Source organism: Bemisia tabaci, chromosome 2 (genome assembly GCF_918797505.1).
Source record: "Bemisia tabaci chromosome 2, PGI_BMITA_v3".
Taxonomy (NCBI): domain Eukaryota; kingdom Metazoa; phylum Arthropoda; class Insecta; order Hemiptera; family Aleyrodidae; genus Bemisia; species Bemisia tabaci.
The window spans coordinates 73,223,243-73,246,306 of NC_092794.1; the positions used below are offsets into that span (position 1 = coordinate 73,223,243).

The 23,064-nt window shown below is 40.8% G+C and overlaps 1 protein-coding gene across 4 annotated transcripts in view; it reads right to left on the minus strand.

The window, feature by feature from the left end:
- Nucleotides 1-2,156: 2,156 nt before the first annotated feature.
- LOC109032015 (probable metabolite transport protein CsbC) overlaps nucleotides 2,157-23,064 on the minus strand; it is a 32,007-nt gene continuing 11,099 nt past the window's right edge. For 2 of the 4 annotated variants that reach the window (XM_019043897.2, XM_019043895.2), the window contains exons 3-5: nucleotides 10,180-10,490; nucleotides 8,391-8,659; nucleotides 2,157-3,709 (exon numbers count right to left, since the gene is read on the minus strand). In XM_019043897.2, the coding sequence (XP_018899442.1) occupies nucleotides 2,764-3,709; nucleotides 8,391-8,659; nucleotides 10,180-10,490 (1,526 nt within the window). In that variant the 3' untranslated portion in view covers nucleotides 2,157-2,763. Of the gene's footprint in view, nucleotides 3,710-8,390; nucleotides 8,660-10,179; nucleotides 10,491-19,191; nucleotides 22,525-23,064 lie in introns of those variants that run through there. The other 2 variants (XM_019043898.2, XM_019043896.2) reach the window with 1 other exon arrangement.

Genomic DNA, 23,064 nt, shown 5'->3' on the forward strand with positions numbered 1-23,064 from the left:
AATATACGGAATAGAGACCCGTATAAATGAGAAATTCAACTAATAAGCACCAAAAATTTCCACAATAGCACCATAATGTCACGTTTAACTCTCCAGTGAGCACACTAAAAACGGAACTGGACTGAGAGACCTGAATCACCTCATTTTGGCTGAATTTTGAGTCATCCTTAGACTAAGACGATCGACAGAAGATTACATAATTTTCATTCTTTTTGAGAGCAGGGTATTCAAAAGGTCACATTTTCAACACGTCAATTGTTAAACACAGTTAGTGCGGACTCAAAATAGATTCTACGAAAAAATCAGGAGAATCATTCCGATGATTATTTTCGTCAATTAATTCACTGACTGGTGCCACTATATTGGTTGTGGTTTCTCGCTCAGCTCGGTAGCGCGGTTGAAGAAGTTCAGCAACATTCGGAAAATATCAGCACTGGAATGATATGCTAATTCTAATATTATACGCCGCAAATCAGCATTTGCAGTCAGAAGTGACGGCTGGGCATCCTCTTTCAGCCGGATAGGTGATTTTCATTTTCTTCCATTCCGATGGATCCCATGAGAAAGTTAAAGGTCACTTGAACCAAAAAATAATTGTATTCGACTGAAGTTATTTCAAATAATGTTTTTTTACTCATTTTTCGTCTCAAAGACGTGTGGATGAGACTAGAAAATGTTCGCTTCGTGCAGTGGAAAAAAAAAAACACATTAGATCTAGAGTCCAGACTCTTAAAACATTGACAAGAAACTGGACTCTTGACTCAATCAGATTTAAGCTTAAATCAAAAGGAAATCCGCTCAAATTAAGAGGCTTGGTTCTTGATTTAAGCTTAAATCTGATTGAATCAAGAGTATTTTTTCTTGTCGATATTTTTAAGAGTCTGGACTCTAGATCCAATGTGTTTTTTTCCCAGTGTGCTCTCGGGGGCCCACGGAGCGCCCCCCCCCCCCCCCCACTGTCTCGAGTTAATCTATCATGAAAATAGGGTAGGTAGATCTCTATAGATCTACTTAGTTAATTAGCACGATAGATTCGTGTCAAGAAACGAACTGTGACAAAAGAATGAACATTAAGATTGTTTAAACGGAAGAGTCCGCAATTTCATCGCGTAGTGCGAAAGCGGTTGGGTCATTTTTCGTAAATTCTAGTAGAACGGGCTCATATATAGATAGCCTGTCGCCTGTCGATAGCCATAAAAATCGCAGAAATCGGCCCAACACGGCGGTAGAATGCACTGTCACAAAAATTGAAAATATAGGGGGTTAGAGAGCGCATGTTAATGATTTAGACGCAAAAAACACCTGAAAATGTGAAACCAAACCTGAGAATATCGGTTAAAAAAAAGTTGAAATCAAGAAACTATGGTTTTGAGAAACAGCTACTGAAAGTTTTAATCTAATGTGTTGGTGTTCAAAATTATCAGATTACAACCTCATGCTCTTAATTGAACGTATTTATACAAAACTGAACAATGTGAAAATTAATTAAATAAAAAGGAACTATGAGCATACGGTTTGCGTGCTACGTATGTTCTTTTTGATTTCATTATTTTCACGGAGTTCCATCTCGTATAAATACGTCCAGTTGGCACTATATAAATTTGACACTATTTGAGATGGTGGAATGGGTTTCCTGTCGGAGACTTGCATTTAAATTTTTCGATCCAGCTTGAAAAAATCTCACACTTGGAAAATTTACGTTCTTGAACTAATTGTAAGATCATGAAATTTTACTTTCTTGAACCAAGATCACTTTTCTCGTGGACGATGAAGTGTATGGTCAAATGGGAAAAGAGAGGGAAAACACCCTTGATATCATTTTTTATCTTTGATTATCTAGATGTGGCGGGTGATGATGGAAAATATCTTTGTGCGGAACGCTGCAGAATCTCTCGCGACAACGAGTGAGAATGAATTGACCATATACTTTTCCCTTCATCGCGGGAGGACGTGTTGGTGTATGTTTTTGCGTTCACTCTAAATGAAGGCGTTTTTAAGATTCATTAGATTTCTCTCGGATGGAATAAGTTGGATAAGAAACGTATTCTACCTGGTCTCATCGTGGGTCTTGGTAAATGCGATTTATATGAATTAATAAGTTAACCTTTAAAATGTCGCACGCTAAAAGCCAAATTTCCATTAGAATAATCGCAAGATTTCGGCCCCATCTTCGTTTTTATTTAAAAAAAATAAATGTAGACAGACGTACCAATAAATTATTAATTAAAAATAAGTACACGAAGCATGTTCTTTGCCTGTCACCTTCTTTGTTTTTAGTGTCAGAGTGAACTCTGTTTGGTAAATAACATTTAGTAAGTATTGTTGATATTGATAGACTATTGCTGTTAAATATTCAAAAGCAAATCATATTTAGAGAACTTTAAAGAAAAACACACACACGCACACCCTCACACATTTTTAAAAAAATTATACAGACATTTAGGTAAAAAAGAAAAAACAGGAAGATCATATTAATGGAGTACAATAAAAATGGAGTACAGTATAACGGAGTGCTTAATAAAAGTATTAGTTCCTTGGCGTAGCATGTGATTTTTGAAACCCCACTTTTGAAATTTCGGAAAATCCAGTCAACTCAATAAGAATTTTGAGTTACATCTTATAAAAAGTTCCTTCAATTACAATATCAAAAATGAAAGATATGTTAGGCACTCATGTAGTAAAATCCCTCTCATTATCTGAAGGGATCCGAGCAGGTATCTGAGAGGGGGCGAGCTTCCCCTATTTCCGTCTATACTCCTTCCGCTAGAGGACGTCATACTTATTTGCCACGGCCCACCTATCACGAATCAAAGCCTGAATTTCTGCGAAGGTTCTCCCTCTGGTCTCAATCATGAAGAACCAAGCAAAAACGCATACAAGAAGGGACACGGAACCACTGATACAGAAATTAAAGTACATGCCAATACTGTCGGCGATGCTGAGGTAGATCTTGTCGGCGACGACGCTGAAGATGGACCCGATGGCGGCGACTGTGGCCCCGGCGAGAGCGCGCGAGTTGGAGGGGAAGTATTCGCTCTGGAGGATGCAGTACATCTGGCCGAGCCCCAACGAAGCTGAGCACAGGAGCCCCGAGGTGAAGATGCACGTGCACCAGGAGAAACGATCCGCGTCCAGGAGCTGCCTCTCGGCGAGGAAGAGATATCCGGAGGTCAAGTAGGCGAACACCGCCGTAAGCATGGCCGAGAGGAGGGTGATCTGTCTTCGCCCGAGGCGGTCGATCAGATACGTCGAGGGGAGAGTCCCTGCTAGGGTGAACACTCCTAGGAGGATCGTGTACTGATCGGGTGTCAGCGTAGAAGTGGAGATGACTGAAGGCGAAGAGAAGTTGGAGGTGAGGGTGGGGTTAAATGTGGAGGCGGCGTTGAATGTAGAGGTGACGTTAACTGTGGAGGTGGGATCAAATGCGGATGCGGCGTTATATGTGGAGGTGGCATTATATTTGGAGGTGGCGTTGAATATGGAGGTGAAGGTGGAGGTAGAGAATGTGCGAGCGGCGTACTCCGGGATGACCCAGTAAAAAGTAAAAGTTGGGGCGATGTACATGAACAAAACCACGAAAAGTGCTATGAAATCGTGTCGCGCCAACGATGTTGGACGATGTGCTGACGCCTCCATCTCAGAGTTGACGTTGTCTCTCATTTTTGCCAACTCGTCGTCGCGGAACTCGGTTCGGGTCCACTCCAGAAACCTGCAACATTTCCGGCAGCGTGAGGCCTAATGCTTTGAGGGAAAGGAGCCGTGGAGAGCGTTACGCCATTTGGACGTATTCAAATGAGAAGGATCTGTATCCACTCTGACGTGAGCCCCAAGATCTACACAAATACATGCATGACACGGCTCATGTCACAATGGACATAGTTCCTTTTTATTTAAACGTCCATTTTCTTTCTACGTTTTTAAGGGTCGATCTACGTCACAAAAGCGTTACGAGGGAGGCGGGGGTCAAAGAACCTGAAATTTAGCGTTACGTATTTATGGACGGTCCATTTTTAGTGGAACTATGCAGAAGTGCAAAGACGTTGTCCTACGTCAATTAGAAAAAAAAAACTTAGAGGAAAACTTGTGTTGCCACGAAATTAGACAAAAACGAGAGTCCTGGAGGCTGATTGTTAAAATTCACATTCAAAGCAATAGACAAAGAAGACATAGGGAGTACACGGAAAAAAATCTTTGGTGCTTATAGCCAGATAGTAGGTGACATTTACCATCTTGGATTCCCAGATTCGACCCCTGAGAACAATTTTGCTACGAGCACAAATGTACGATGGTTAGAAACCTCAAACCGCGATCAGGTAGGCGTTGACAACAAAGATGGTAATTCGCACCAACACTGCTGGGCGGGCGCGCCGTCCTCCGTAAACGTCCCGCACAGCGTTGCTGAGATAGACCTTCAAAGATGGTAAACTGACCCATCCGGATGTTTAGTGTATCAATCATGAAAGCAAGGAGAACCTAATATTTTGTGTTTTTAGCCATAAAGAGGAGTATTTTCTTGTAAAACGTACAGCTAAAAAAATTGAATACAAAGGTGTGCAATGTCGGGGTTCGCAGCTAGGGGATGGTGGAAAAGGGTTAATCTCGTAAATAAATTTCGAAATCGAGTATAATGAGACTACAGTACTTATTGTGAGGTGCTGTAGTCGTATCCGACCTATCAAATTTGTTTGCCTACCGCGGGAATGGAACCTGGGACCTATCATACCCTATCCGAAGACCCTAACGATTGAGCTATACAGTATGATGAGAATCTTGACCGAAAGACCTGTACATAGCTTCGATTTGAACGGGAAACCAGGATATTCAATCTACATAGGTACTTAGATTGGTTCATTCATTTTTCTAATTTTTGTATTTCATTTTATTTTTTAACGTTATTTCAGTTTTTTACTTTATTTTATTTCGTTACTTCATTTTAAATTGTTTACTTTATTTTTTTCTTTACGTAATATAATTTTTCTTTGATTATTTCTTTTTATTTATTTACTTTATTTTAGTTTTTTTCCTTTGTTTCTTTACTTAATTTTGATGTTTTACTTTATTGTTTTTTCTTTACTTAATATTATTTGTCTTTGATTATTTATTCTTTATTTCTTCCCTGTATTTTACCGTTACTTACTTTATTTTATTTCTTGCAATTTTTTATTTTTTTACTTTAATTCAGTCACTTCATTTTAATTTTTATACTCCATTAAATGTCTCTTCGTTGTTATTTATAACGTACTGCATTTTATTTATCTATTTTTTCTTTTTTTCTTTTCATGTCGAGAATCTATTCAAAGTTTTCAATCTAGGATTATTTTTATGATTGGCTAAAGTGCTTCTAGCATTGGACAAATAAGCCCAGGCTACTTACTTGAACAAGTGAGATTATGTAGAATGGAAAATAAAAAAAATTACCCCTCTAAAGTACTGAAGCCTTGACATGGTGTTAAATATAGTGCATGCCTAGCCTACTGGTAAACCTGGGATGTTTAGCTTAACGACAGCATACAATTCTGCCGTGCCAAGGAAGAACGCCGTATCACCTTCAGGCGTTGCCACATTTCCTTCCATAAAACGCGAATTTTCTGGTACAGTTATGAGTTATTTTCCTCCCAATTTTTAAGATAATTTTATTTGTAATTTCACCTAAAGATTCTGAAAATTTAAAGGAAAAATACTTATAGCTTTCCTAAAAAAATAATCGTTTTATCGAAGTAAATTTGGCAACTCTCGAATGTTCATACGGCGTTCTTCCTTAGCAAGGCAGAATTGACAAGAAACATTGTTAAAACATTAATAACAATTGATACATTTCTGCCATTTCCTTGGAATTTTGAATGTAGAAAAAAATTAATTTTGAAAACTATTATTAGTACCAGGGGCCTTTATGGCCACTACGCTGCCGACAACCAATGCGGAAGAAAACAACATACGTAAAAAGTCGTAGAACAACCGTGTTCAAGTTATCTCGGAGATTAATGGATTCAAATACCGTCAATGTTTTATTTCTGATCGATGTTTTTAAAATAATACACACTGTTATTCTAATGAGTTTCCGCAAATTTTCCTGAGCGATTTAAAATAGATAAAAGAAAATTTGACTTAAAACGCATAATATCCGAAATCGAAGCTCAGAATCGGCTTCCTCGTGAAAAATCGATGCAATTTCATGTATCTTATGTCACCATATCATGAAGGAAAGAGATTTACGTAGGCGTGTAGATTCTAACATATCAGTCCGACGTGGCAACATGGGTGATTCGGAGTGGGTCAGCTGATGAGTAAGAAGAAGTTTGTTTTTTCGGAAACGGACGAACCAAATGCTTGGCGCCGGCGCCTGGCGGCGCAGCTCAAACGTTTGAATTCTGTGCCTACTTCCGCATACCGGCCGGCTTTGATAGAATCTTTACGCCTACGATTACCCTCTTTTCTTTATGCTATGGTAAAATATGATACATGAAATAGCATCGATTTTTCACTAGGAAGCCAAATCTGAGCTTAGATTTTGGGTATGATGCGTTTCAAGTTGAATTTTCTGAATTTGAAAATTTGAGACGGCGGACGTAGCCTAAATTGATACATCGGCTCCCATTCCATCGATTAAATTCGAATTTTTAGTCCAATTTCGAAAAACCAAAGGTGGCGGGCGTGGCCTAAAACGCTATCTTGGTTCCTGCTCGTCGGATTTTCGTAAAACTTTGTGCCAAGGGGAGGGAGGGGGAGGAAAGAAATATTCAAACACTGAAATCGTTATGTCGCAGGCAAATAGTAAAATTAGGCATTTTGTCCAATGCCTAGGCAAATAGTCAAATACTAGGGGGCTATGCCCCCTGACCGCTACGCGGTCCAACCCCCTGAAGGCGCTCCGCGCAATCAATGGGCCGCTTCGCGGCCCTGTTTTTACCTCCTATCAGTGTTAGTTTTATTTTTCCCCTCAAAAATTACGATATGAGGTATACTTTACTTTTAGAATGAAATAATTTTTTGTTTTGATGAATATTTTAGTTCGTTTTAATCCGTTTTTTTTTATATCAGTGAAAAATTTAACATCGTCCGAGTTTCTGAATTGTTGTAATAAATGCCCTTTAATTATCATTCAAACCGAGCAGAGTCAAGAATAATTAATTGCTCGAAGTCATATAGTTTTGCGGCGACTTTATCGTCGCCCGAGCCAGGGACGGGAAAAGGAGTACGTTCCACGAACATATTATTACACGCTTATCAGTCACACAAAGTGGGTTGAATATGATTCTTGAAAATTCGTCAACATACTTTCCCTCATTAGCCCATATCTGATTGCTTTCTGTGGTGACTCAATGTTGGTAAAGCGTAAAAAATTGACGGGGCAGACTACTAACAAAATACTTTAATTGAGTTATCTGAGATGGTGACCTTCATAATCAACAAGTTTATAATTTGCACTAACGCATTCTGTAGTTCAATGAGCCCACTTAACCGAGTAGCATTAACCAAAAACAAGATAGGTGAAGCGCAAGCGCTTTCTTTGGTGCAATGAGTCAACTTGATGGAGCAGTTTACCATCAATTTTGTCTCGGTGAACAGATTTGTAATAGCTAGTAGCAACTAATTGAAAATGATTGATTTCCCTAAAGACGTTGTGGACAATACAATGCCGTTGGTTATTCTATCAATTTTTTCATGTTTACGGCACCAACTTTTAACTAACAAAACCAAGATGGTCATCCGCGCAGTCATTTTTTTCCGTGTATGGAGCGATCCTAATGATAAAAGCAGTTGGTTCTTACAGAATAAGCGTGGAACTGTTGGAATAACTATAGGGTATCTGGCGGGTTGCCATGAAGGGCCTTTTCTTCAAAAACGCATTTCTCCAGCATTTTTGACACCTCCCCCCCTCCTCGTAACGCTATTTTGAGACGTAGGTCCCTATCCTTTAACCCGAAAAAAAATGGCGTGACGCCTCCCCCCCCCCCCCCAGTGCGTTACGTAATCCAGAAACGGCCCTTTAGTCAGTCGATTTCTCGCCTCCTTTGTCCATTGCAACCACCCACTTCCACGAATAAGATCACTCCATTTTCCCTATGCCTTCTCTATGTCTGTCGCTTTCGCTTTGTCTATTAATTTCAATAATTAGTCAACCTCCTTTCTTTGAAGACGTTATTAAGATTGCTCCATTTTCCCTATGTCTTCTATATGTCTATCCCGCTTTGTCTATCAATTTCAATAATCAGATCTTAATGAAATTTTTGATGAGTGAGGTAGGAGAAAACAAATTCGAACCTCCTTGCTTTGAAGACGTTAATAAGATGGTTCCGTTTTCCCTATGTCTATCGCTTTGTCTATCAATTTCAATAATGAGTCCTGAATGAAATTTTTGATGAGAAAGATAGGGGCAAATAAATTCGAACCTCCTTGCTTTGAAGACGTTTTTGTTCATGAGATGGAAGTACGGACTCTCAGGAATATGGTAAACGGTGACGGCATACGGAATCGAGAGGATTATGCACAACGTGGTCAGTGTTTTGTAGGATACGTAGGGTCCCGCCGTGTAGCAGAACAGGATCCCGATGTTCACAGCAACCGCCGGGATCGTGTTGATAGCTCCACGAACTTGCGGCTCGGAGATTTCACTCAAGTAAAGAGGAACCACCGTTGAGGCTATGCCGCATTGAAAACCCTGAAAATAATCACGATATTTGGACGTATTTCTACTAAACCGAACTAGAGACGTGAGGGAAAGATGGGGTGGGCTCGTGGTGAGCTGCATAGAAATAATGTGAAAGTGGGCGTGATTCCTTTTGGGGAAATAGAAAAGCAGAAATTTATATTCTATTAAACGGAACTAAGCGCCAACTGTATGCAGCACTCATGAGCCCTGACCACAACGCTCTTTTTCATGCCCGCGGGCCGTGCATGGCACGGCTCATGAATGCCGCATACAGTTGGCTGGCGCTTAATTCCGCTTGGCAGAATGTAAAATCCCGTTTTTCCATTTCTTTAAAGAGAATCACGCCCATTTTAACATTGTTTCTTATGCAGATCATTCATAAGCACACCCCATCTTTCCCACTCGTTTATAGTTCTGTTCAGCAGAAACATGGCCAATAAGGCATATGTTTAAGACATTTGTCTTTAAATCCATCTTTTATGCTGCTTTTAATTCTATCGTGCATGGCAATACATTTTAATAAAATAACATTTTTAACGAAACAAAACTCAAGAAAATAGGAGCCCAAGGCTTGCAACAAACATGATGCCTGGGACGTTTCGGGGCGATTGCAACCCCTTCCTCGACCAGGAAACAAAAATATACAAATCAAAAACCCCTCGGGCCCTCATTTGCGATGACAACAAGCTTGTTTGAAAAACAAAAAAGGATTCTGGTATTTTTGTCTCCTGGTGGAGGAGGGGGTTGAAACGACCCGCCAACGTCCCAGGCATTCTGCTTGTTCTTGGCCTTGGTTTCCCACTTTCTTCTGCTTTGTTCCGTTGAAGTAACAACTTCATGATTATGCACCGGGAAAAAAATGAAGTTCATTTAACATTCTGGATGTAAAAAAAAAGGTGCAAGAACTCGCAAAATGCTACGTTACCCGCTACGGCAGTTAGTTTTACATCTTGACATTGCTACAGTAACTGCTGTAGCAGTTAATTCAGCATTTTGTAAGTTTACGCACACTTTTTTACATAGGGTCAGAGCGATGTGCGATATATCGCATCGATTAGTTCCATTTTCTCAGCTACTCGTCATTTTTTTCGAATTTTGAGATCGCAATTCTGTTGTCAGGAGACTGGACCACTACCAACCCCCCCCCCCCCCCCCTCCCCTGGGACACTTACTAATTTTGACCAACAAATTCAACTTAACAAAGACGTGGTTTTTTTAAAGGAAAAATATCGCATTCGATACTGATATCGAAACTGCACTCGAATGAGATATTTTCCCTCTAAAAAAACCACGCCTATATTACGTTGAATTTGTTTATCAAAATTGGTGAGTGGATTCTCTGGTCTCCTGACAACAGAAAAATCGCGATCTCAGAATTCGAGAAAAAAACGAGTGGCTGAAAAAATGGAACCGATCGATGCGATATATCGCACGTCGTTTTGGCACAAAATATGGCGTCCATCGAATCACCTTGATTTTTTTTTTCAGTGGCGTTACTGGACAGCATTGCAACCTATTTCGTTATGCACCTGTAAGACACGAGCCACGCAGACAGCCGTCACAGACGTTCCCAAATAGACGAGGGTCCAGCTTAGAATGCTGAGCGGGGCCATAAGGATGAGGAGAGGTTTGCGTCCCCATCGATCCACGAGACGGGAGCAGGGGAGTGGCGAGAAGATGTTGCCCAGGTCCAGGGCGGCCACCATCCACGAGATCTCATTCTCGCTCCAACGCCGCGCGAAAGGCTCCAAAGGGCCCTCGCTTCCGCCTCCGGACAGGGATTTCATGATCGGCGAGGGCCAGCCCAGGTACAGCCCGTTCTGCAACGCTGTCCATGACACTGCAACATCCAGCAGAGAGCGTATCGACGGTGAAATGGCAAAAACCCAGTCGGTATTTCCATGACAACAGTCCGTTTGCAACATTGCAGATCCTCCCGCACTCCATTTGGGCTCAGAGCGTTGCACCCTTATCTAACTTCCTAACCTAGCCTACTTAACCTAATCTAACCTAAACTAACCTGCGCACTGCGTTTGACGCAAAGACATAAAGACGGAGCGCTCGTATCTAAAAGCACGGGGAAAAAGTGAAGCTAGGTTCGGCGCTGCGCGCTTGTGTGAGTGTGTAAATGAACGCGGGAATCCATGGCGGCAAACGGAAATTTGATTTGAACTTGTCCTCTTGATTTTTGCACATTTCTTCTTTGAAACGTATTTTAAATTCCTAAAACGAATATACTAAGAAAGTTCGGTCTGCGTCCTAATATAATACACCTACTTTTGCTCGGTAACAGGCAGTAATCTCACATAAAGTTAGTTTTTCTTCTGCTTATGGTGGTTCTGCAGGTTCAAACAGGCCGTTACAGTTCTAGATCAACGTTACTCCCAAATGAAATTAATCGGTCGACGACGGACTGAAACTAACCTAAAGTTAAAAAAATATGAGTGTGTACCTGAATTTGGGCAAAAATCAACCTAAAATACTTTGTTTCCGCAATTTTATTTATTAGTTCCCGCCTTACATTTGAATTCAAACTTGTCCCGATTTCGCCGCCAATCCTCTAGCCAATAGTAGAGGTGATTGAAAAGAAGCTCTAGAAGCTTCATTTTTTGCTTTTAGTGCTCCGTCTTTATGTCTTTGGTTTGACGCAATGCGTCAAGTATTCATGCAGTCTTGTAGGCGCTATGCATTTCAAGCCACCCGCTGCTGACCGCTCTACGTTTGACGCAATGAGCCAAGTATTCATGCAGTCTTGTAGGCGCTAATGCGTGTTTCATGCTGACCGGCGTGCCGAGGGCTTCTCCTAACAAATTTGAAGTTACTATACTTCAACCATCAGGAATTGAAAGATTTTGTCACCTTTTCTCGTTCGTAATTTTTTTTCTCAAACCGATTTTTTTTGATAACTGCATTTGAAAAAATTGCAGAATTTGCCGCCATGGGCCGCGGCCCATATAGCCACCGCCTAAATCCGGCCCTGGAGGTACGCGGTTTCGCACTTGGCCATCGCTATCTCGCCTCCCGGTGTCTCAATATCTCCGCTCCCATTTTACTTACCAAAACCAATACTATTGCTTGAATTTCTCGCAGAGCGGAGGACATGGATTCGATCGACATGAATTGATCGAAAAATAAGAACGTGAACCGATCGACACCGAGTTGATCGACAAACTTAGATCGATACACCAGATTTGTAGATAGATTTAAGGGTTTGTCGATAGGTTCACGTTATTACTTTTCGATCGATTCTCCATGTCGGTCGAATCGACACCGACTTTTTAATCATTTGTCGATCAGTTCACGTCGATCTGGTCGATCGATCCACGTTTTTGTTTTTCGATCCATTCATGTCGATCGTGTTCATACCCTCCTCACAGAGTATTCTTCACACAGGAAAGAAAATCATGAAAGTTCTCAAGAAATGACGATCGGTTTTCCCATTTATTGCTTTGGCGGACTGTCTATATATGTGACTATACAAGACGAAGAGAGGTTAGGAATGGTAGCCTGAAACGTTTACGACAAAAACACAAAAAGTCAGTGGGAAACAAGGCTAAAATCAATAAACACAATATGCAGGACGTTTCGGCTGGTCGCCCGAGCCTTTATCAATCGCTAAAACACAAATAAAAAATTAAAACCGAGGCTAAAAAAACCACTACATTAAAACGCGTGTGATCAGCCCATACGGAAATTAGGACTGCAGTCCTAATTTCCGTATGGGCTGATTGGGCCGTAGCGGTTGATACAGGCCTGAGTAAACCAGCCGAAACGTCCTGCATATTGTGTTTACTGCGATTTTAGCCTTGTTTTCCCACTGATTTTTTGTGTTTTTGTCGTATGTGACTATATCGATGCTTTAAACCCGCACTTAAATTATATCGGTTCATATTACTCGTTAGTTTGCTTCCTGCTGTTTTATGGTACAGATAAATGGGAGTGATACTCCAGATACCGCAAGAGAAACCACTTACAGTCTTTGCCGTGTGATAAATTTCCTTCAAAGAAGCTAGAATGCAATCAATATGACATTAGAGTGCTGTTGGTCGCAAAACCGGCGTTTCAAAGTAAATATATTTTGATTACCTCCATGTTACATAAATTTCTGGACTGAAGCTTTAAAAAAGTCAGTTCTGATGCGCTAAAAAATATGATGTTTTTTTTTTCTTTTCTTTTAAAGAGAACTCTGTGCGGTTTATCATGTAATTCCGCAGAGCTTATTTTTAGGAAGATATACTGCAGGTTGAAAAAAAAAAACCTTTGGATTTTGAATATATGTTACGTTATCAGGCGTGATTCGAATTTATTCTTCTCCAGACTTTCGAGAGGCTTTTTTAATTTAAATATATTACTTTTGTTTAACCTAAAATTTTAATTTAAAAAAAATTAATCAATAAGTCATAAACATCATAAATCTAATACTTTTTTATCTGCTTATATCGAGGAAAAATATTCATAAATTTACTCCACAGTGAAAAGTTCACCAAGGAAAACTTTTCAACATAAGTATAGTGCCCATACAACATTCTTTTTTTACAGACTGCAGAGAAGTGCCCGACGGTGGACTGCACTATACACAGAGATGGAAAATTTCATGAAATTTATTCGAGTGAAATTTCACGCGTGAAATTTCATGAAATTTCACGAAATTTCATGAAATTTATTGAAACTTTTGAGGATACATTCAAGAGGCCAAGAAACGCCTAGAAACGGTGATTCTCGATATTGAGATTTTTCAGCCCCCCCTGACCTAACCTAACCTCACCACCCACTCTTCCAGCAGCTCAGTTTTTTATCACGAAGATTTCGGTGTCATGTCAGATGTCACTTATGTAAGTCATGGGTCCTTAATTTTCGTAAGTAATGCATCATTGACACTTGAGTGCCTCCGCTCCACCACAAGAACAATTTCCTCCACGCATCGGCATGAAAATACTAGTTTTTTTATGAGGGGGGGGGGGGGGACTTTTATTTGAGAAACGTTGGAGAAATTGATGCTAAAAATTGTAATGCTAAAAAACGGCACTTTTAGTGGTATATTTCTGAACCAACTTAATGTCCTACATATTTAACAATTATACTATAAAGATTATTCTCAGCAGTGCCAAACTGCCAACATATATATTTTAGAGTCGGAAATCTCAGTTTCAAAAATGGATTGTTTTCAATCATCTTGAATTTTATCAAGTAATTCCAAACGTAAGTAACTTTAATTTTATTTGTAAAAACATTTTTTTTGGGGTTGTTATGGATTCTCTATCCTCTTGGATACTACGCGACTGCACCCTTGGATGCTTGGTAAACACTAATTAATATTGCACTTTTTACTCTTTTCGTTTGTTGAGCATCTTCTAGAAAAAAAATGAAAGTTCGAGCACGGCTTTTCGGCTTTTTCGCCATTATTCACATCTCTGAAAACATAAAAGTACTAAAGTAAAACGTTTCTAAAAGGGTGTGATGTTCTTATAATCTTGTCCACGGCCACGCGATTTGCTGGGTACATGTCTGTTTACATTTGGTTTGGAGGTTAGGTTAGGGCTAACTTTCTCTAAAACCCCCCTTGTGCCCCCTCCTTTTGGTGTAGCATCTCATTAGTGGGCCATATTCTGCTGCATCAGCAGGAGGATCATCTGAACCGTTTCCGAGGCTTAGTAACAATATTTCTTTGAAAAATCAACAAATTTCAATTTTTTTGAAATTTATTCGGGCCTTGTGAAATTTCATGAAATTTCAAAACGTGAAATTTCACTTTCCATCTCTGACTATACAGAAACGAACCTCTTTGATCCTGGAATACCTTAAAAAAATACTTTAATAATTTCCCCACCTAGATGGGCACTTTATAATAAACCAGGCAAATTCCAGACGACGCGGTCTGACTGATTCACTGTCGTGGGTCAGTGACCGATAGTATACCGCAAGGCGATGGCTGAAGTAAAAAAAGCGTAACTCAGTTACAACGATTACGTCTTAATGTTTTAAAAGAAAAGAAAAAAATCCTTTATCTATTAGATATTTGTATGAATAGTTTTTAATGGAAGGAGAAATTTCACAGAAAGCCTCAGAAATACAGATGTTCAGCTCCTCTGTCGAAGAAATTTAATGAAACATGAATAGAGATTTGCAACGTTACAATACGAATTTTCCGACTTCAGCTATCATTAAGCGGGTATTCAATACCGCCGTGTTAGGGGAAAACGTCGTATGAGCCTTCAAACATTTTTTTTTCTTTCTTTTTTTTCGAATATCCTACGAGGGATAATCCTACGCTTTACCGTCCCTAGACCCCATCCCACCTCCGTCCCTAGTCAAGCCAGCCCCAGGTAACTTGTTGTTTGAGACCATCAAACTCGGGTCACCTGGCCGGGAATCGAACCTTGGAAGTCCCGATCATGGACCAAGCGCTACAACCACTACGCCTTAGAAGGCCGATATTGCCAAATTTGTTTTGAACTTCATGTATTTTCAGGAAAATTTGGAAATATTTTTCTTCCGGGTTTTCAAAGAATTTTGTACGTATCATTAATATAGGATTGGAAGGATTCCATACCTTTTAATTGATTCTGCCTTCCTCTATTTCATTCGAGGGGAAGTGTCCCTTCCCCGCCTCTCCCCTCCCCCCTACTTCATTCAATATTTTATTCGAGTACGGAGGGGTTGCCAAATTTTGCGGTATATGTGAATATTTAACATGGGTTTGAATTGGGTAGGTAAAGTGCCGAAAAAGCAACTTATCTGGCAACAGTAGAGTCTGGGAGGGACGGGAGGCTGCCTCTCTGGGAGAACCCATGATTTTGCCGGAAATGCCATTAAAACAAATTGATTCTGTTTGAAGCATCAAATGTATTTTAGGGATAGCTATTTTAAAATAATACCTACTTGTAAATGGACACAGATGCCACAAAAAGGGAAAAATGAAAGGGGGAGCAAATGATGTGAGGATGATATAATTACTTTTGCAATCAGAGAGAATAAAACAAAAGCATCAGAGCAATTTATATGCAGTGAAACTATAAGAAAAAACAGCGGTGAGCTCATAGCGATTCGGAACTCGAACTATGGTATCGTTGAGCAGTTTCTAGACCCTTACGCCACCGATAATCTTCTTAAGAAGTAAAGATGAACTTTTGCTATTTCAGCGAGTCAAATCACGGAAGGAGATCCATGGTTGTCACTTTCCTCCACCCGATGGGACTGACGTTCCCAGTCAAATGCGTTTTTGAAAAAATGATCAATTCCCACCATTGCTTCATGTCCATATATTTATTAATGTGCAAATGATGGGGCACTCCGGTAACAAATCTCTGAGACGAAATCATTTTTCTCTTGAGAGCCTCCAAAATGTATCATGGTGATAAAATATCCAACTACTAAGAAGAATGGATCGCGGAGCGACTGAATGTCACTCGCTACGCGAGTGACCAGGGGTCGGGGGTCCAGGGGGCGTAGCTTCCTTGCCAGCCGCGACAGACGCGCGAAGCGCGCCCAGAACGGCTAGTTTTGATCTAACATTACTAAAAATTTCAAGGAAAAATATTCATATCTTTCTTCAAAAATAAATATTTTCTGTAAGGAAATTTGACAACATTCGAATGCTCATACGGTGTTCTTCCCTACAGTACGGTAAAATTGGACGCATTTCTGTCAAACGGAAATATGTGCATTATGCCGTGAGCCCTGTTATGCATTTATTCTTATGGGTATCAGGGCTCATGCCTCAATGCACAAAGTTCCGTTTGATAGAAATACGTCCGATTGTAGGTTTCAGTAATACTCCACTGATTTAGTGTAAATGCGCCGTTTGCCTCGATACATTGAATCTTTTAGAATAATACGAGAAACCTTAAGATCTTTAAGTCCAAGCGATTGCGAGCCGTGAGTTCTAATTTTGTCTGCGTCTTACAAAGCGAATCGGGAAGCTTATCTGACCTAAGTATGATTTGCGCCGACGAGCATGCGAAAGGCCCCTGATAATCACTCAAATCCCGAATCCGAGTTAAAGACGAATCGAATAAAATTTAAACTGGGATCATGTTTTTCCTGACTTGGCTAATTTGTCTCTTGACAATGAGAGAAATCTGAATTCTGGAGTTTCGTATCGCGAATCAAAGTATCCACTCACAGAAATGGAAGGAGGCAGCAACGAGATGAAAAGTACTGAGAAGTGAAACAGGGTTCGTGTAGAATTTCTGTAACCTTTTCTGTTGAAATTTCAGGCTTTCAAATTTATTTTATCGAAGAAAAGACGCGTTTTTCTTTGTTGGTTCTTTTTTTGTAATTTTTCGGAACTTGGTAATTTTGGTAACTTTTCTAATCATAAGAACTCCCCCCCTCACCCTCGCAAATGCGCGCTTTAGAGAATCACTCGAAATCATTTTTTGAAGACACAGACAATCCATCATTAGACAAAGCCAGATTTATTCTAACACATCGAGTTCATTTCTCACCTACGAAAATTGTGTATAAAATAATGCGTAAAATATATTTGTATAATACATTTACAACAAAATAACACAAAAATAAATTTTTGCATAAGAAATAAATCCATTATCGAAACCACGTATCTCCGGTAGCGACGTTGCAGACTTCCTGAAACTTTTTTTTCTTCTTTTTTGGACGGCAAGTCAACGTGGATTCTTGAAAACTTCTTTGATTTTTCCTCTCTGTTAGCGAACTATTCTGTATACATTTCAAGCAATAAAGTTGTCTTTCTTCCTCGTCGAAAAAATACAATATTATCGGAAATTTTGAAACACCGCGATGGAGATAAAAGGTTGCGCAACTTTCTCCAGCTTTAATGAAATTGAGAGCAACCGTCGAAACGAATGCCTATGTTGACCAGTGGCGTGGCGTGAATCGCAATGTATCGATTGCTCTGCCATTTAAACCTATGGTAAAGAATCGATTATTAAGATGTTCGCTGCGAACACCTTGTTTATCGATCCTTTTCCATAAGTTTAAATGGCATAACAATCGATTTATAGCAATGCACTCCACGCCAGTGAAGTCGACAAAAACAAGAGAGAGCATGACATGAGTCACAATGAGATTATCAATATAATCAATGATTCGTGGGAAGCGAGCAAGACTTAAAATTTTCATTTGAATTAATTTGCTCATCAGGCATTTAGAATCGAAGTTTAGTTGAATGCTATTTTTTCATTGCATTCATTGCTACTTTTTGATTAGAGAGTATGCTTCTATTCAAAATCGATATAACTTCTTTGAATAACCAGTGAAAGTCATGTTATTACAGTTGAAAACATGCAATATTGAATAACGAGGTCATTAAAAACCAGCTAATTAGCGTGGGCTCATTTCAATCAGGCTTGTCCCCAAAACGGTCGAAGGTGCCCCATCAGTTCGATGAACCTACCTCAAAATCAGTGATTCTCAATAATTACTTTCGGAGAGAGAAAACTTCATTTGGGGCAACATTGTTCATCCTATGTTTATATTAAGATCGTTATTTTCAACGTTTTCTGCTGCCCAACGCGGCGCCCGAAGGATAATTAATTCTCATTTCATTGTGACCTATCTTTCTCCCTTGATAAGAATTGAATATTGGGTGATTATACAAAATTAGCCGTTGAGCCGTACATTCATCAGCCAACAGCTGATTTTGTATAATCAAAATGGTGTTCCTACATGCAGTGAGGATTTTTTATTTGCTCGTATTTCTGTCAAACGGAACTATGTGCATTAAGACGTGAGCCCTGTTATGCATATATTCTTATGGGCCTCAGGGCTCATGTCCTAATTTACATAGTTCCGTTTGATAGAAATAAGTCCATTTCATCATTAAAATTAGGCCTACGTGGAATTCCGTAAGAAACACGTTAATGCATCTGGTTTTCTCTAAAAGCAAAGCCCAAGCTCAATGAAAACTCACAAAATTGAAACCGTACTCAATGGAGTACATTACTTATTTTGTGAGTGTGCATGTGCATTTAATTGAACTCTCATTGCAGAGATACAAAGTTGAATACCTAATATGGTTGTCATGCTTGTGGGCTAATTATCACCATCCTGAAGCTCGTGGGTCTTACTTGACAGTAACAACCTCACTCTACAATGTATTTTTGGCTCTGTCTCTGCATGAGGAGTTTTATTGAAAATAAAGATGGCTACAATAGCCGTTATCCCCTCCACGATAGCCTCAGCGTTGAAAATTGTTTTTGAGCTTAGAAGTTGATTTCAGAGAAAATCCAATGGCACCATTGGGGATTTTGCAAAATGTTTCATCTGATTGAATTTTTGAACACCGAAAAAATCTTTTCTGCGTGCAAAAAGTAGTCAGTAGCGTACGGCGTGCTTTGCGATACATCGATTGGTCTGCTATTTAAACCTATGGAAAAGCATCAATAAACAATATGTTCGCAACGAACACCTTGATAATCGATTCCTCATCGTAGCTTCAAACAGGGAGATATCGATAATCGATCTTTCACGCCTCGCCACTGGAAGTAGTCATGAGAAGTTAACATCTCAAGTCCTTATTCATGCACATAATACGAAATGCAGTCAAATGCAATGCAAAGTTGAAGAAAAAGATCACATTTATCTTGAGCAAAACACAATACAATTAGAACACAGATAAGTCTTTGCTTTTCAACATAGAATAGAAATTAAAAAAAAAGTAGGAGAAAGAAAAAAAACGAGCAAGACTGTGGAAATATCAACAAAAGTGCATACCAAGACGCATGAACAAAAGTAAAACAAATTAAACACAGAGTTAATTAAAATGAGATCGCATGAGCTCACAATCACATAGGTACTCAAAAAGGATCCATTGCCAATAGAATACAGATCTAGGCTTCTAATCGGTTGGATGTAATTAATAATTTCGAGGCCCAATCGTATTTATCTCAATCAATGACCTACTGCAGAGGAAGTTTGAGAGCACAATTTTCCCTGTTGATTTCTCTACTATAACTTATACTATAACCTAACTTATATTATATTGAATCATCAAAAAACCTATAAAACACTGGTAAATACGTTTAAAAATTAATCTTCCTCACAAAGAATACCAAGGTCTCGCCTAAGCCCCAAAAGGCAGAATTTTTTAATCGAGGCTTTTCAACAATGAATATCCTGAATTAAATTTTGAGAATTTCAAGACAGCCATGGCATATCTGGGCATATCTGGAGAGTGTTCTATATCCAGAAAATCATGGACATTTGTCTCGTTAATCTTTAGGTTTGGCTATGAAAAATAATGACATTTTGTGAAGAAAAAGAGCATATCGACGGTGTAAGTCCGCAACCACGTATCTCGTTTGCAGTGTTGGAAAATCTCCGCTCCTATTTTATTTTTTTAAAGGCGAACAAACCGACATCATTCCTTGAAGTTTTCACGGAATGTCTTGGCACTAAGAGGAAAATTCAAGGCAGTTCTTAAAAATTGCCTTTGAGTAGTTTTTCATTTAAAAAATAAAGTATGACAGGAAGTCTGCAACGTCGCAACCCGAGATATGTGGTGACGGACTTGCACCGTCGATATGTTAATTAGAGACAATATTTGAAGATTATTATTATTTTTTCTTTCTTTTTTCCTATTTTCTATTTTAGGAGGCTCACAAGCAGACAAAATCCTTCCTGCGTGTAAATATCATGGCGTAGGTACTCAGTTCTGTACACAGAGTTTTTCATCTTGCCAATTAATTTAGGAGCTATTTTCCGCGGGAAACTTTGTCCCATTTCACCGTGCCTGGAAAAAATCAATTGTAATGCGGCTTTGACTGGTGAGCTGCCTCAACTGTGTAGTATTCTGCCGTGCATAGGAATAACGCCGATTGAACATTCGATGTTGCCAAATTTTCCCTGATAAAAACTGTATTTTGAAAGAAAGTGATGCATATTTTTCTTGAAATTTTCAGATACCTTCGATTAAATTACGCCTGCTCTCCACGGCACGTTTCATGGAATTTTTCCCAAGTTTGAGTCGCAGGAATTTTTCCCCGTTAAACAACACAACAAAGTTTCTTTTTCTTCTTTTTAAATCGTTCCTGGGACTCCATAAGGACTCTTAATTGGTAATGTGATTAGTATTGACTAACTGAATATTTTTCCCAACTTCGCAAGTGAGATTTTTCCCTGGGACAAATCCCATGAAACGCCCGTGGAGACAAGGCTTTAGAACAAGTCGTCCGAAAAATTGGAAGAAAAACATACACAACTTTTCGATAAATCCGTATTGTGTCTAGGGAAATTTGGCAACGGCTGAAGGTATTCATACGGTTTTTTTCCTTAGCACGGCAGTACTGCTGCGTAAAGTGGTGATTCTTGAAAATTGGGAACACCATTTTCCTACCATTAGAATGTATATAAAACAATCGATTCTTGGCGAGACAGCTTGTTTCACATAAAATTGATATTTTCCATGGAATTAGATAGGTAGAGGAAAAAAAGTTTTGCAAACTTGTGAAATGGCAATCGGAGCTAAGAGGGTCAACACGCACTCAGATTCTTCTTCGTGTGAGTCGCGTCGGACTTGAACGGCGGCAATTTCATGGCGCATTCGTCCTCCTCCGCCTCCGACAGGGCGATCCCTTCGGCTCTGGCCACGAAGCGCCGTTGGATCTCAGCGAAGGTGAGCCCCCTGGTCTCGAGCATCTCGAAGTGGCAGTAGACGAAAACGAGGGAAGCGACCACACCGCTGATGACGTAGTTGAAGTACATGCCGACGGACTTGGCCGTGTCCGGGTAGAGGAGCGCGCTGATGACACTGAAGACGGCGCCGACACCAGACACGATGGCTCCGGCGATGGCGCGCGAGCTGGCCGGGAAGTACTCCGACTGGAGGATGAACGGCATCTGCCCGAGCCCCAGCGACGCCGAGCACAGAAGCCCCGAGACGAAGAGACAGATGCAAAAGCCCCAACCGCTCGTGTCGGCCAAGTCCTTCTCGCGGACGTAGAAATACACGGCGGCGGCGAAAGCGAAGAGAGCGGTCAAGGCGCAGGAGAGCATGAGCAAGGGCTTGCGGCCCATCCGGTCGACGAGATAGGCGGCCGGCACCGTGCCAGCGAGGGTGATGAGACCGAGAAGAACCGCGAATTGGTTCGTGGACATGATCTTGTCCTGGGTCCCGCGCCCGATGGTCAGCGCTGCGTACTCGGGGATCACCCAGAAGTAGGTGAACGTGGCACCGACGTAGGTGAAGAGAACCGTGAAGAGGGAGCGGAGATCGGTGGGCGAAGTGAGGAGACTCGTCTCCAGGTTCTGCTGCATCTCCTCGGCGACGGAGCGCTTCATCTCGGCGAACTCGAGTTCGTCGAGGCCGTCCCGGGTCGAGTCGAGGATCGCCCGGGCCTTGTCCTCTTCGCCGCGCATGAGGTGGAAGTAGGGGGTCTCGGGGATGAAGAGGACGGCGATGACGTAGGGGACGGTGGCGATGACGCAGAGAGCGGTGAGGGCGTCGTAGGAGCCGAAGAGCCCGATGATGTAGCCGTAGAGGACGCCGACGTTGAGGGCGGCTCCGGGGATGGTGTTGAGGGTGCCCCGGATGCGCGGCTCCGCCATCTCCGAGATGTAGAGCGGGACGATGGTGTTGGCGATGCCGCACTGGAGGCCCTGGATGAGGCGCACCGCGTAGAGAGAGGTCATGGAGCCCCAGAAGTAGGCGAGGAGCCACCCGATGAGACTCATCGGCCCGACCAGGATGAGGAGGGGCCGCCGCCCGAACTTGTCGATGAGGTAGCAGCACGGGATCGGCGAGAAGATGGTGCCCATGTCCAGGGCGGCCACCATCAACTCCAGTTCCCGCTCCGACGGCGAGCCCGTGAAGGCGCCGTTCGGCTTCGAGAGGATCTCCATGAGCGGCGACGGCCAGCCGAGGTAGACGCCGTTCAGGAAGGCTGTCCAGGACACTGGGGAAAAATCCATTCCCACGTTTCTTTACCTTGGTGCTTTTAAACGACTGATTGGACCAATGTTAGTGGTTTTGTTAGTAGTCCCATGGAGAGCAGATTTTGAATATTCAAGATGATTCGATTTTTAGGCGGAGTTAACAGGCGAACTCAACTTGAGGAGTAAGGAGGAAAAACGGCAAGTTCCGATGACACGTACAAAAAAAAAAAAAATTATATATATACTTGATAGTATGTGTACAAAATTTCCATTTCTATTAAATATAAACATAGATTTAAATAGATAATTAAATTTTCAGTCTAAAAATGCAATTACTGGAAGGAGAGTATTAGTAACAAGCGTTCCAAAATGCGACTTGTGTCTGTGTAACAGATTGTTCAATAGAAATACGGCTAAATTAGACCTTCCATATTTCTAAAATTTCTCGATTCCAATGATGCCAAATGGCATTTCAGTTGTACCGACTTAAACTTCAGGTTTTAGGTAAACCTATGGTACAACATGCAAACCGTTAGCATGACCTAAAGGAATGTTACACG